Raw genomic sequence first — 13,476 nt, forward strand, 5'->3', positions numbered from 1 at the left:
CTGCCGATCGGCCACCAGATGGCGCTCTTGAACCGCTAGAGGATTGAGAGGAGCTCAGAACTGTGTGTGAAGGCTGCGGATGGAAAATATGATTCCGATCACAGATTTTTGAAATATTGATATTAAAGACGAGTTACGGCGTCCTCGGCAACTTGAGCATGGCGGGGAAGGACGCCTAAACACGTTTTCGGCACTTAAAGTGTTAACGTTCACACGCACAATATATGCTTACCTAGGATTTGACTTGATTCAACAACAAAGCAGTCGGAGCAATGGCAAGCCGAAAACTGTCGAAATTGTAGTTATTTGAACTTTGGATTTTTTTTTTCACGACTGAGGTAGGTAAATTACATTTCTTGAGACCAAAGTACCGAGAAAAAAGGTACCGTTGGGTACCGGTATCGATTCACAGGTATGATTCAAATGTGAAAGGTACCCATCCCTACCAGGTACCCAGGTGGGGTATCTCCCAGGCCTTTCTGTGTGGAGTTTGCATGTTCTCCCCGTGCTCGCAAGGGTTTCCCCCCCGATAAGATAAACCCAATGGAAAAACATGCACAACAACAGATCGCTAACGCTGTGGTGTCCTTGACGAAGACGGACAGGAGCACTTGGATTGGTCCCCGGGGCGCGGCTCACGTTGACGCCCTATCTGCTCCCGGCTGCCCATGGGGGGAAGGACGACGGGATGGGTCAAGCGCAGAGACTCAATCGCATCGGCGACTGAGGAAAGACAATGCATGTGTGTGTGTGTATCCCGGTGTGTGTGTGCCGCTCCAATTGCATGTCCAGTTCGTTGCATGCCGAATAAAGACCCCCTAAAGAGGTCCTGCATTATTATTATTATTATTAATTTTATTAATTAATTAATCTATTAATTTTATATTATTATCCGTTTGTTTATTATTGCACTTTTATTGCAGTTTCTTTCTTTGCTGAAAATATATGTTCCGTTGGCAAAATGATGTAAACAGGAAGTTTAGTGAGCGTTCAACCTTTTCTGATTGGATGAAATGGCCTTCATGTCTGAACAACATCGCCGCCTACTGTCTTGGCATTGTACTACATGTATCGGTTGCTGGTTTTTCCAACCTGCCGTGGGTACGCAATTATATGCGGTTGTTCACCTGTGTGGACAGAGGTTTATTTTTTTCAAACTTCGGTCACATTAAATCCAGCGCTCGTGTGGACAGGGCCTCAGATGGAGTTTTCCACCTGGCCACTGTGTGTATTTGCCACGTCTTGCCCCTGTATCAACGGAGGCACAGTATTTCAATACACATCATACATCGGCGGCTACGTGGTGCAGTGGGCAAGGCGCTCACCACGAATACTGGAGACGCTGGGTTTGCCTGTTCGAGCCCAGCGCTCCACATTGCTTTCAGTTTAGCTGGTCGTCCGTACTAATACACATTGGCAGTATTAGGGGGGTGGGAAACTGATGGGTGGGGATCGGGCGTTGTGGACAGCGACTCCTACAGGTCGGTTGGTGCGCCTGCGCAGTAGAATCAGGAAGCGATGGGGGCGGCGCCCCTCCAAAGCGCAGACCCCTGACGCTGAAAGATCGCGCCGCGCAGGTGAAAAGATGCGACTGCTGTTACCTCGAGTACCGGAGGGGACTTGTGCTATGTATGACTTAGTCCACATTGCAGCCGGCTTGTGGGAGGCAAGAAACAACGTTCGAAAGACAGGGGAGGGTTGAATTGGATGATACGAAATTGGGATGGGAGAAAAATAGAAAAATGGGAGAAAAAGTGGATAAAATACACATCATACATCCTGTGCCGGTATAATCACTGAGGCCACGTCTGGTCTTTTGTGAGTCAGACGAGCGCAAAGTGCTGCAACGTGCGTGAGCGAGCGTGTGTGACAGCCCTGCGCAGGTATATCGTCTGGTCTTTTGTGAGTCAATGTGTACTCAGATATTTGTGATCGACACTGTCTCGTAACTAAAGCACTTCCAGGGGGGAGGCTTTCTAGGCCAAGCATATAAAGCTGATGATAAAGTTGATTCATTTAACCTGGACGCGTGAATACTTTCCTTAAGCCGGTTGTACTTCCGCGTTCGGTTTGCGCGATCTGATTGGCCACTGACATTTCTCTCAGCGCCCAATCGCGTTACTCGCTTTCAGTTCCACAGTCCAAGTCCTTCAGTCCGACATCACATCAATATAAATAACGTATTGTTTTCATCTCTCTATATTAACGTAACTAGCTATTCATATCAATCGAAATAACGTATTGTATTGTTTTCATCTCTCTATATTAACGTGATTCCATCAACACAACATAAATGTTCAAAACACGACTTCATTATTGCTTATCTCTGCAAACGCGACTTCATTATTGCTCATCTCTGCTCTGTTCAAAACACGACTTCATTATTGCTCATCTCTGCTCTGTTCAAAACACGACTTCATTATTGCTTATCTCTGCTCTGTTTACGTTGGGTGGACGAGCAGTGAGTTTTAATATTGAGCACGACATAAGAAGTAGGTAATATGCTCTTGCGCGTGACGCGACTTTGGGCTTCATTATTCAGCCACAGGCAGGAGTCTTTAGATCACAGGCTGCGTGAATACTTTCCCTAAGCAGGTGCTCAATATTAAAACTCACTGCTCGTCCACCCAACGTAAGCAGAGCAGAGATAAGCAATAATGAAGTCGTGTTTTGAACAGAGCAGAGATAAGCAATAATGAAGTCGTGTTTTGAACAGAGCAGAGATAAGCAATAATGAAGTCGTGTTTTGAACAGAGCAGAGATAAGCAATAATAAAGTCGTGTTTGCAGAGATAAGCACTAATGAAGTCGTGTTTTGAACATTTATGTTGTGTTGATGGAATCACGTTAATATAGAGAGATGAAAACAATACAATACGTTATTTCGATTGATATGAATATCTAGTTACGTTAATATAGAGAGATGAAAACAATACGTTATTTATATTGATGTGATGTCGGACTGAAGGACTTGGGCTGTGGAACTGAAAGCTAGGCGCGATTGTTAGGAGTAACGCGATTGGGCGCTGAGAGAAACGTCAGTGGCCAATCAGATCGCGCAAACCGAACGCGGAAGTACAACCAGCTTAGGGAAAGTATTCACGCAACCTGGACACTCGCAATGGATAGGTCTGTTGTCAGAAGCGGCGCGTCACGTGCGTGTGTTCCAAATGCTGGCAAGAGAAAGGCAGAATTTAGTAGTAGCGATACCAGAACTACTATGAAACGGAGTAAAAGAAGTTATGATCCTAAATACTTGGCATATGGATTGTGACCCCGAGACCACAGTGCGTTTTTTGTGTTACGAGATCCTTTCTAACGAGAGCTTTAAACCAAGTAAATTACAGCGGCACTTGGAAACTAAGCATCCTGAATTTAAAACAGTGATTTGAAGCCCATCATCTGTAGCCACACAGAAGGGCTCATTGATCAATTTTGGAATTATTTCCCCGAAAGAAAGAGCACGGACAATTTGAGCAACTGGATCCACGATCCGTTCATTGCACATGGCGCTCGCAACAGGCCTCCCTCTGTCTATCTGTCTCTGGCGTTGATCGATCTTTCGTGTGACGAGCTACAGAAAGTCAAGTTCACTGGACAGGCCCTCGCAAAGTTCTGATATCAGTCCGGAACGACTACCCAGTGCTGTGTAATGCTGCGCTGAGAAAGCTTGTCCCGTTTACGTCAAGCAGGATTCTCGGCTCTGACATTAATACAAAATAAATACAGATCTCGCCTCAGAGTAGAAGCGGATCTGCGCCTCTTTCTCAGCACAACGCAGCCACCTTATCATGGAACTATGTTCAAATGTACAAGCACACCCTTCCCATTAAGTCTCGTTTTAGTTTATTCTTGAAAAGCGCATGTGGGCACATAAAAAATGGCTAAATATGCCTTGACCGTTTTATAAATGTGTATACAGAAACAATTCCGTTCGATAATATTCATTCATTTCATTAATAACATTCTTGTCATTCTTGTAATTCCTACACTACACCATTACAATGATATGTAAAATATCATATTATATTATATACCCATTCAATATGCACATGAGAGAAAATATTGCATATTGAATGGGTATTATTAATCTATTATTACTACTAATACTAGCCGAGAGTAGGTCAAATTTGGGCTGGTAGCTCTCGGCTAGGTGGCAAATAAAAAAGTAGATCTTGGTCCAAAAAAGGTTGGTCACCCCTGCGCTAAACTATCTAACTAACTAACGTGACTCCGCAACACCAGTTCCATTAGTGAGGACATGGGGGGGGGGGGTATAATGATGAGGCTTGACAACAGAGGTTCAAAGATAACTTCACATTTATTGGCAATTCGTTTCTTTATATCGCTTCTTCCAGGTTCCAACTGTGTTAACAAAATGCCATCATGGTGTGGTCAGCTACGACTACGGCACATCAGAACGCACAAACTCTCTCTCTCTCTCTCTCTCTCTCTCTCTCTCTCTCTCTCTCTCTCTCTCTCTCTCTCTCTCTCTCTCTCTCTCTCTCTCACTCTCTCTATGTTCAATGATTTAAAGTGGCCAAACGTTACAATATAAATACTAACGGGATAGTTGATGATAAACATTTTATTTCATTATCTGAAATATTATAAAATCATTAAGTCTGCTATAAGCCATTATCCCTTTGTGTGTGATTATTATTGTCTCACAGTAGTGTGTATATATAAATTGTGTATGTGTGTTTTTAGCTAAAGTGGATAGAAAACACAGTACTGGGCAAAAGTCTTAGGCACCCAAGAGTTTTTATATAAATTATTTTTAATAATAATAATATAAGCTGCATATAAGGAATACAACCAAATCCTCTGTCATACCATAAAATTTTATCATTATTTTGCATCGTGTTGAATCGCATCGTATCGCCCCGAATCGCATTATGTTGAATCAAATCGTATCGAACAGTTAACTGTATCTCAACAGGCGTGAATCGCATCGCATCGCCCGGTGCTTCGACTGTATCGTTAATGTATCGTATCGTTGGCAACGTATCGAGATGCGCATCGCATCGGCCTCAGTGATGGAGATGCACATCCCTAACACACACACACGCACACACACACACACACGCACACACACATACATGTGCACACACACACATACATGAGGGAAAGCACGCATAATACACACATACTGTACACACATACATACATCTATACATGCCTGTGCAAATGCACATAAGTGTATACACATCGCATTCATCACTAAGAGACAATGGCAGAAGTGGGCGGGGCTTATGAGGTGAATAGTGCAAGTTGGTTTTAGAGAACACCTCATTGAGTTGTGCATTTACACAAACTAGCCAAGCAATAGATCACCAGTGTGTGTGTGTATGTGTGTGTGTGTGTGTGTGTGTGTGTGTGTGTGTGTGTGTGTGTGTGTGTGTGTGTGTGTGTGCTGTAAATCTTGCAGTCATTAGCAGATTCCAGTGAAATCTAAGAGCCCCAGCTGTTCCTACTCAGCTTCGGCTGTTCTGTCTGGACACTAGAGAGCCACTGTACACACACACACACACACACACGCACGCACGCACACACACACACACACACACACACACACACACACACACACACACACGCACGCACGCACGCACACACACACACACACACACACACACACACACACACACACACACACACACACACACACACACACAGTGGTGATCTATTGCTTGGCTAGTTTGTGCAAATGCACAACTCAATGAGGTGTTCTCTAAAAGCAACTTGCACTATTCACCTCATAAGCCCCGCCCACTTCTGCCATTGTCTCTTAGTGATGAATGCGATGAGAGTGGATATGATGACAGAATAAACAGGATATGATGTCAGAATAAACAGGATATGATGACAGAATAAACAATGAGAGTTGATATGATGATGACAGAATAAACAATGAGAGTGGATATGATGACAGAATAAACAATGAGAGTGGATATGATGACAGAATAAACAATGAGAGAGGATATGATGGCAGAATAACCAATGAGAGTGGATATGATGGCAGAATAAACAATGAGAGTGGATATGATGACAGAATAAACAATGAGAGAGGATATGATGGCAGAATAACCAATGAGAGTGGATATGATGACAGAATAAACAATGAGAGTGGATATGATGGCAGAATAAACAATGAGAGAGGATATGATGACAGAATAAACAATGAGAGTGGATATGATGGCAGAATAAACAATGAGAGAGGATATGATGACAGAATAAACAATGAGAGTGGATATGATGGCAGAATAAACAATGAGAGAGGATATGATGACAGAATAAACAATGAGAGTGGATATGATGACAGAATAAACAATGAGATATGATGACAGAATAAACAAACACATTTTTTTTTCAAATAAGGTATTTGTTTAAAGGCCAACCTCTAGGTTAAACCCTACTGATCAATTATGGGTAGTTTACATCATTGGTATATAATTTCATTATTTATTTATTTCCATTTGACACCGGAAATGCCACTCTGAAAGAGTTAAAAAGGTCCACGCACGAATAACATGCACGCGCGAATCAAAAAAGCTTATCAAAACGCCGACGTCACAACAGGTGTGGCTTGCATATTAATGAGCCGAATCTAATGTTGCTTTTCCACTAAAATAAAGTACTCAGTTTGTCTCCGTGTGGGGAGGCGGGGCTGCTGGTGATCAGCATGAGAGCTCCAGAAATGACACGTGAAAAACTGCAGACCACTGATTGGTCAGAAGAGAGACGCGTGACGTCACTGTTTGGGGAGTCTGAACGAAAACAGAATGTCCGCGCCGCCATCTTTAATGTCTCGCGTAGGATATCTTTTGTGTGTTTGCAGCAAGAAACGAGTGCAATAAAAAAGGATACAGTCACTGTGTATTCTGCCTCATTTATTGATGAAACAAAACCGACATCAACACAATTTGCCACCGAGCGGAGAGTTTAGTCTGACAAAAAGATCGCTGATTAGTTACGCTTGTTGTTGGGGGTTAGGGACGTAACGTTAGTTAGCCTAATGCTAACGTTAGCAGATAGACACGAGAGGCTATCTGTGTAGAATAGACACAATGAGGTAACGTTAGCGTTAGCATAATAGACACAACGAGAGTCTGGTTAATGTTGTTATTGATTGATTGAAAACTTTGATTGAAAACTGTGTTTTACTCTGGCTTGCCAAGCTCATCATAGCCCCTTTCGTGACTGATGCACCGAGTGAAGCTTGTGGACTCGACAACAGCGGCGGCCGCAGGGCGCCGGAGCCCGCAGCGCTAGTTAGCTCATAGCTATCGTGTAACACTAGCCTTTGCGGGCTCGGGCGCCCTGCGGCTGCCGCCGCCGTCGCGTCCATGGGCCCCCCGGCAGGGCACCCGTGGGGTCGGGTCGGGGTGTACAGAGAGGAGAGAACCATTTTGGGTCGGCCGTTCATGCCGGCCAGCGAGCCGGATGTCGGGATATGTTGTTAGCACAATAGCTACCAAGCTAAGCTATGTTATCTACTAACGTTATAAACACAATGTGTACAACGACACAATGATTTACATTATTACAAATATGGTAACGTGGTTAGCTTTAGAGATGGATGGATGGCTATAATCACGGAGCAATAGTGAGGTGAAACAGATACATTTCCATTCGGCTAGTAGTAGCAAGCATATATCTATGGTAGCAAGCTCTCTGCCTGCCACTAGCTGTGTGACTCTCAGCGCCCCCTGGTGATACCCCTGGTGACCAATACCTGTTGTGACGACATTACACGTGCACGTTATAAACCATTGATTAAAATATGCAAGTGCATGTTGATTGTGTTGGGCAGACAAAATGTTTTGATAAAAACGCTAAAACTGGGTCAATTTCAATACTTTTTTTTACAATTCTTCATGAAAGTCACTGTTGGCCTAGTCCACATTGTTTATTGAACAAAAATACAACGTGGAGGTTGCACTTTAAGTACGGTGTATAAAATATAAACTGGTCCCAAGTTTTCACTGCAAAAAAATATAATATACTGTATACAGTATATATTTTAATGGTGGTGTGTTGTCATATTAGAGCCTATCTATCTTTCTCTCTCTATGTGACTTGATATCTATGTCTCTCTCTCTCTCTATGTGACTTGATATCTATGTCTCTCTCTCTATGTGACTTGATATCTATGTCTCTCTCTCTCTCTCTCTCGCTCTCTATGTGACTTGATATCTATGTCTCTCTCTCTCTATGTGACTTGATATCTATGTCTCTCTCTCTCTCTATGTGACTTGATATCTATGTCTCTCTCTCTATGTGACTTGATATCTATGTCTCTCTCTCTCTATGTGACTTGATATCTATGTCTCTCTCTATGTGACTTGATATCTATGTCTCTCTCTCTCTCTATGTGACTTGATATCTATGTCTCTCTCTCGCTCTCTCTCTCTCTCTATGTGACTTGATATCTATGTCTCGCTCTCTCTCTCTCTCTCTCTCTCTCTCTCTCTCTATGTGACTTGATATCTATGTCTCTGTCTCTCTCTATGTGACTTGACATCTCTCTCTCTCTCTCTGTTACGATGGTGCCGCTTTGCTGGCATGATGTGGTGGAACTCAGTTTGCAGTGTAGAACGGAGAGATAAACAGGATACAGGAGACGGCGTAGTGGTGAATAATAAGGCTTTTACTTAGAACAGAAAACAACAAACACGACTGACAACAACGGTAACAATTAAACAATGAACCAGCAAGTGTCTGCTGGCCCACAACACCTAATATACAAACACTAATTAGAGACAGAGGGTAATTACAAACAGGACACAGGTGTGGTAGACAGAAACAACAGAACACAGAGCACACTGGGAAAAACAATAACAATTGAACAACAAGACTAAAACATATTTACAAAACAGACAGGGGAACACAAGTCTAACAAAGTGGAGACAACAACGACAACACAGACAATAAACATAATAAACATAAATGGCAGTAAATAATAGTGATCAGGTGAGTGAGCTGATGCCAGATCTGCATCAGCCCACCGGTTGGCAATGTTGTATTATGAAGGGGTGTATGGAAGGGGAGTTGAGACGGTCCGACACCTGATCTAGCCGAACCGGGAGGAGGGTTGCCGTCCGGTCCTGCAGGACCGGAGGAAGCGTTACAGTACCCCGCCCTCGAAGGTCGGCTCCCAGGCGGCCCAGCAGGCCACCCGGGAACGGGAAGGGTGGGAGGGAGGGATGCCGCACCGGCAACGAGGTGCTGGGGGAAGGGGGGTCGAGGAACGGGGCCCGTGGGAACTGGGTCGGGGGGAGGGGGTTGACGAGGAGGACTGGAGCAGGGGATGATGGAGGGTAGAGGCGACGGCTCCGGAGTGGGACCTGGGGCTGGGGTCTCCTCGGCGGCGAGACCCACCGCCGAACCCCGAACCGGAGGCTCCCTGACGGCAGGACGCGGTGCAGGACCTCCGACTGGGGTCCCTCCGGCAGTGGAATCTGGCGTCGTCCTCCAGGTCTGCCATGGTGGCGGCTCGTCCTCCGGAACCTCCCAGGGCTGAGGAGATCTCGACCAGGACGGCGAGGAGGACCTGCGGTCCTGGGAACCCCGTCTCCCCCTGGGGCTGTGGCGTCGGGATCCGCGCCCCTTCCCAGACGCTCCCCTGCGGACCAGGCGACTCCCCACCCAGGGATCCGGCACAGGAGTGGCCGCGGCCAAAGCACCCAGTGTCATCGGCGCCGCTGGGCCGGCCACTCCGTCCCACAGTGCCAGACCCGAGCGGTCGCCTGGTCGGCACACAGGACCGAAGCGCCCAATATTCCGAGCACGAAGCTCGCCCCGTCTGCGTCCTTTACTGCTGAGTCCCGGAATAGCTGGTTCATTCTGTTACGATGGTGCCGCTTTGCTGGCATGATGTGGTGGAACTCAGTTTGCAGTGTAGAACGGAGAGATAAACAGGATACAGGAGACGGCGTAGTGGTGAATAATAAGGCTACTTAGAACAGAAAACAACAAACACGACTGACAACAACGGTAACAATTAAACAATGAACCAGCAAGTGTCTGCTGGCCCATAACACCTAATATACAAACACTAATTAGAGACAGAGGGTAATTACAAACAGGACACAGGTGTGGTAGACAGAAACAACAGAACACAGAGCACACTGGGAAAAACAATAACAATTGAACAACAAGACTAAAACATATTTACAAAACAGACAGGGGAACACAAGTCTAACAAAGTGGAGACAACAACGACAACACAGACAATAAACATAATAAACATAAATGGCAGTAAATAATAGTGATCAGGTGAGTGAGCTGATGCCAGATCGCGTGTAGCTTTATGCCAAGCAAGCAGTGCAAAAATTTACCGTAGTGGCATGCAGTAATGCGCCTTTCATTTTCGCGGAAATAGGCTGTCTATTGCCATTCTCTTTGACAAACTCTAACCTTAACCAGCTCCTTAACAACGCCTAAACTTAACCGTTCTAACCTTAACCAACTCCGAAACAATGCCTAACCTTAACCTTAACCTTAACCATGCCTAACCTTAACCATAGAAATTATATTGCCATTCTCTTTGACAAACTCTAACCTTAACCAGCTCCTTAACAGCGCCTAAACTTAACCGTTCTAACCTTAACCAACTCCGAAACAATGCCTAACCTTAATCGGCGAAAGAATACACGTTAAAAAAAAATCACGTTAAAAAATATTTTCGATGGGATTCGAACTCGCCAGCAAACAAGCCATAGGATCCACAGCCATGTGTCCTTGCCAATTGAGCTATTTGTTGGATACTGAATAAGGGGCGGTGACTTATATATATTGAGCTCCGCTCGTGTCGCATGCGCGGGCACCTCGCGCGAGCACGCCGGCGCACGCACGCACCTGAGCGAGCACGCCGCCGCCGGTGCACGCACGGTAGCATTTGTCTGAAAAGAAGGGCGCTTTACCGCACTAGCGTGCGGTGACGAATGCGGAAGCATTTTTGCACTGCTTGCTTGGCATTAACGTACAGGCTGCCAGATCTGCATCAGCCCACCGATTGGCAATGTTGTATTATGAAGGGGTGTATGGAAGGGGAGTTGAGACGGTCCGACACCTGATCTAGCCGAACCGGGAGGAGGGTTGCCGTCCGGTCCCGCAGGACCGGAGGAAGCGTTACACTCTCTATGTGACTTGATATCTATGTCTCTCTCTCTATGTGACTTGAAATCTATGTCTCTCTCTCTCTATGTGACTTGATATCTATGTCTCTCTCTCTATGTGACTTGATATCTATGTCTCTCTCTCTATGTGACTTGATATCTATGTCTCTCTCTCTATGTGACTTGATATCTATGTCTCTCTCTCCATGTGACTTGATATCTATGTCTCTCTCTCTCTATGTGACTTGACATCTCTCTCTCTATGTGACTTGATATCTATGTCTCTCTCTCTATGTGACTTGATATCTATGCCTCTCTCTATGTGACTTGATATCTATGTCTCTCTCTCTATGTGACTTGATATCTATGTCTCTCTCTCTATGTGACTTGATATCTATGTCTCTCTCTCTATGTGACTTGATATCTATGTCTCTCTCTCTCTTTCTCTCTATGTGACTTGACATCTATGTCTCTCTCTCTCTCTCTATGTGACTTGACATCTATTTATCTCTCTCTCTATCAATTCAATTCAATTAAATTCAAATGGCTTTATTGGCATGACGCAGCTTGTACATGTTGCCAAAGCAAATGGTTGATAACATAAGCATGGATTACAAAACACATATTAATGTCATAGTATATACAAAAATTGTCATCATAAAATAGAACATAAAATATTACGGCATAAACATGTCAGGTGACTGTCACTCACTGTCTATCTCTCTCTCTCTCTCTCTCTCTCTCTCTCTCTCTATGTGACTTGACATCTATATCTCCCTCTCCCCCCCCCCCCCTCTCTCTCTCTCTATGTGACTTGACATCTATATTTCAATTCTATTCAATTCAATATTTTCTCTCTCCATCTCTCTCTCTCTCTCTCTCTCTCTCTCTCTCTCTCTCTCTCTCTCTCTCTCTCTCTATATATGTGACTTGACATATATGTATCTCTCTCTCCCTCTCTATGTGACTTGATATCTATGTCTCTCTCTCTCTCTCTCTCTCTCTCTCTCTCTCTCTCTCTCTCTCTCTCTCTCTCTCTCTCTCTCTCTCTCTCTCTCTCCTCTCTCTCTCTCTCTCTGTGACTCAACATCTATGTCTCTCTCCCACACAGTGCCCAGGCCCTACAGACCATGTTCCAGCTGATGACTCCCAAGCAGCTGTTTGAGCACCTGAGAGGCTACGAGGAGGTGTCCCACATCAACTGGAACGAAGACAAGGGCCGCGGCCATCCTGGAGGCCTGGCAGAGGAGATACTCTGAGGTGAGGAGAGAGAGAGGGAGAGGGGGGGAGAGAGAGAGAGGGGGGGGGAGAGACATAGATATCAAGTCACATAGAGAGAGAGAGAGAGAGGGGGGGGGAGCGAGAGAGAGGGGAGAGAGAGAGACAGAGAGAGACAGAGGGGGGGGGAGAGAGGGAGAATGAGAGAGAGAAAGAGGTTGAGAAGTAGAGGGAGGGGGAGGGAGAGGAGGAGAAAGAAGTGGAGAAGGAGATAGGGGAGGAGATGGAGAGAGGAGGAGAAAGGGATGGAGAAGGAGAGGGAGGAGGAGAGAGAAGGGGAGGGAGGGAGAGAGAGGAGGAGAGGGATATAGGGGGGAGGGAGGGAGAGAGGAGGAGAAAGATGTGGAGAAGGAGAGAGAGGGAGGATGGGGAGGGAAAGAGAGAGAGGAGGAAGGGACAAAGATAGATGGATGGCTGGACGGATGGATGGACAGTCAGACAGTTAGACAGACAGAGAGACAGGTTGGTGGTTCAATGCCACAGATTGGAACCACCGACAACAGACACTGTGTCCGCGAGCATTGACCCTGAACCGCCCGTCTGCTCCAATGGCTGCCCTTGACCCTGACCCCTGACCTCTCTGACCTCCCCCCACTGGTGGAACGTGTACAAACACGTAGGGATGTGTGTCTCAAGAAGAATGTGTGAAGGAGTTACGCCGTGTGTCATGTGGAGATGGCGTGTTCTAAATTCCTGAACCGCTGATGTGTACAGCAGCACAGCGTGTTTCAGGACCATAAAGACCTCCCGAGTCCCCCCCTCCAGTCCCCCCTCCAGTCCCCCCTCCAGTCCCCCCTCCAGTCCCCCCATTTGAAATAGTTCACATCATGGCCGCCGCGAACACAAGGAAACCATGGGTTTACAGGAGAGCAAAGACAGATTCCACAGACGGAAAACAAACACAAACAGATGGGAGTCAGGAAACGGAGCTTGTTTTTCGATTCGGACGCTTTCTGAGGACGAAGGAGACGTGATGTTCCCGAGGGGAGAGGGGCTCCACCTTCTATACACTGTATAAAATAAGGGATACACAGGGAGAGAATGTTGATCCCAGGCCTGCGCGCCTACTAGGGCTGGGC

General features: G+C 45.7%; 1 protein-coding gene across 1 annotated transcript in view; it reads left to right on the forward strand.

Annotated features, from left to right (window-relative positions):
- LOC311248214 (protein patched homolog 1-like) overlaps positions 1–12,379 on the forward strand; it is a gene marked incomplete at its 3' end in the record, with an annotated part of 37,204 nt that extends 24,825 nt beyond the window's left edge. Inside the window, 2 exon segments of the mRNA XM_084339137.1 lie at positions 12,231–12,336; positions 12,338–12,379. Coding sequence (XP_084195263.1) covers positions 12,231–12,336; positions 12,338–12,379 — 148 coding nt within the window.
- Between the last annotated feature and the right edge of the window lie 1,097 nt (positions 12,380–13,476).

This window comes from Notolepis coatsorum (genome assembly GCF_963971535.1).
Source record: "Notolepis coatsorum genome assembly, contig: SCAFFOLD_1505, whole genome shotgun sequence".
Lineage (NCBI taxonomy): Eukaryota > Metazoa > Chordata > Actinopteri > Aulopiformes > Paralepididae > Notolepis > Notolepis coatsorum.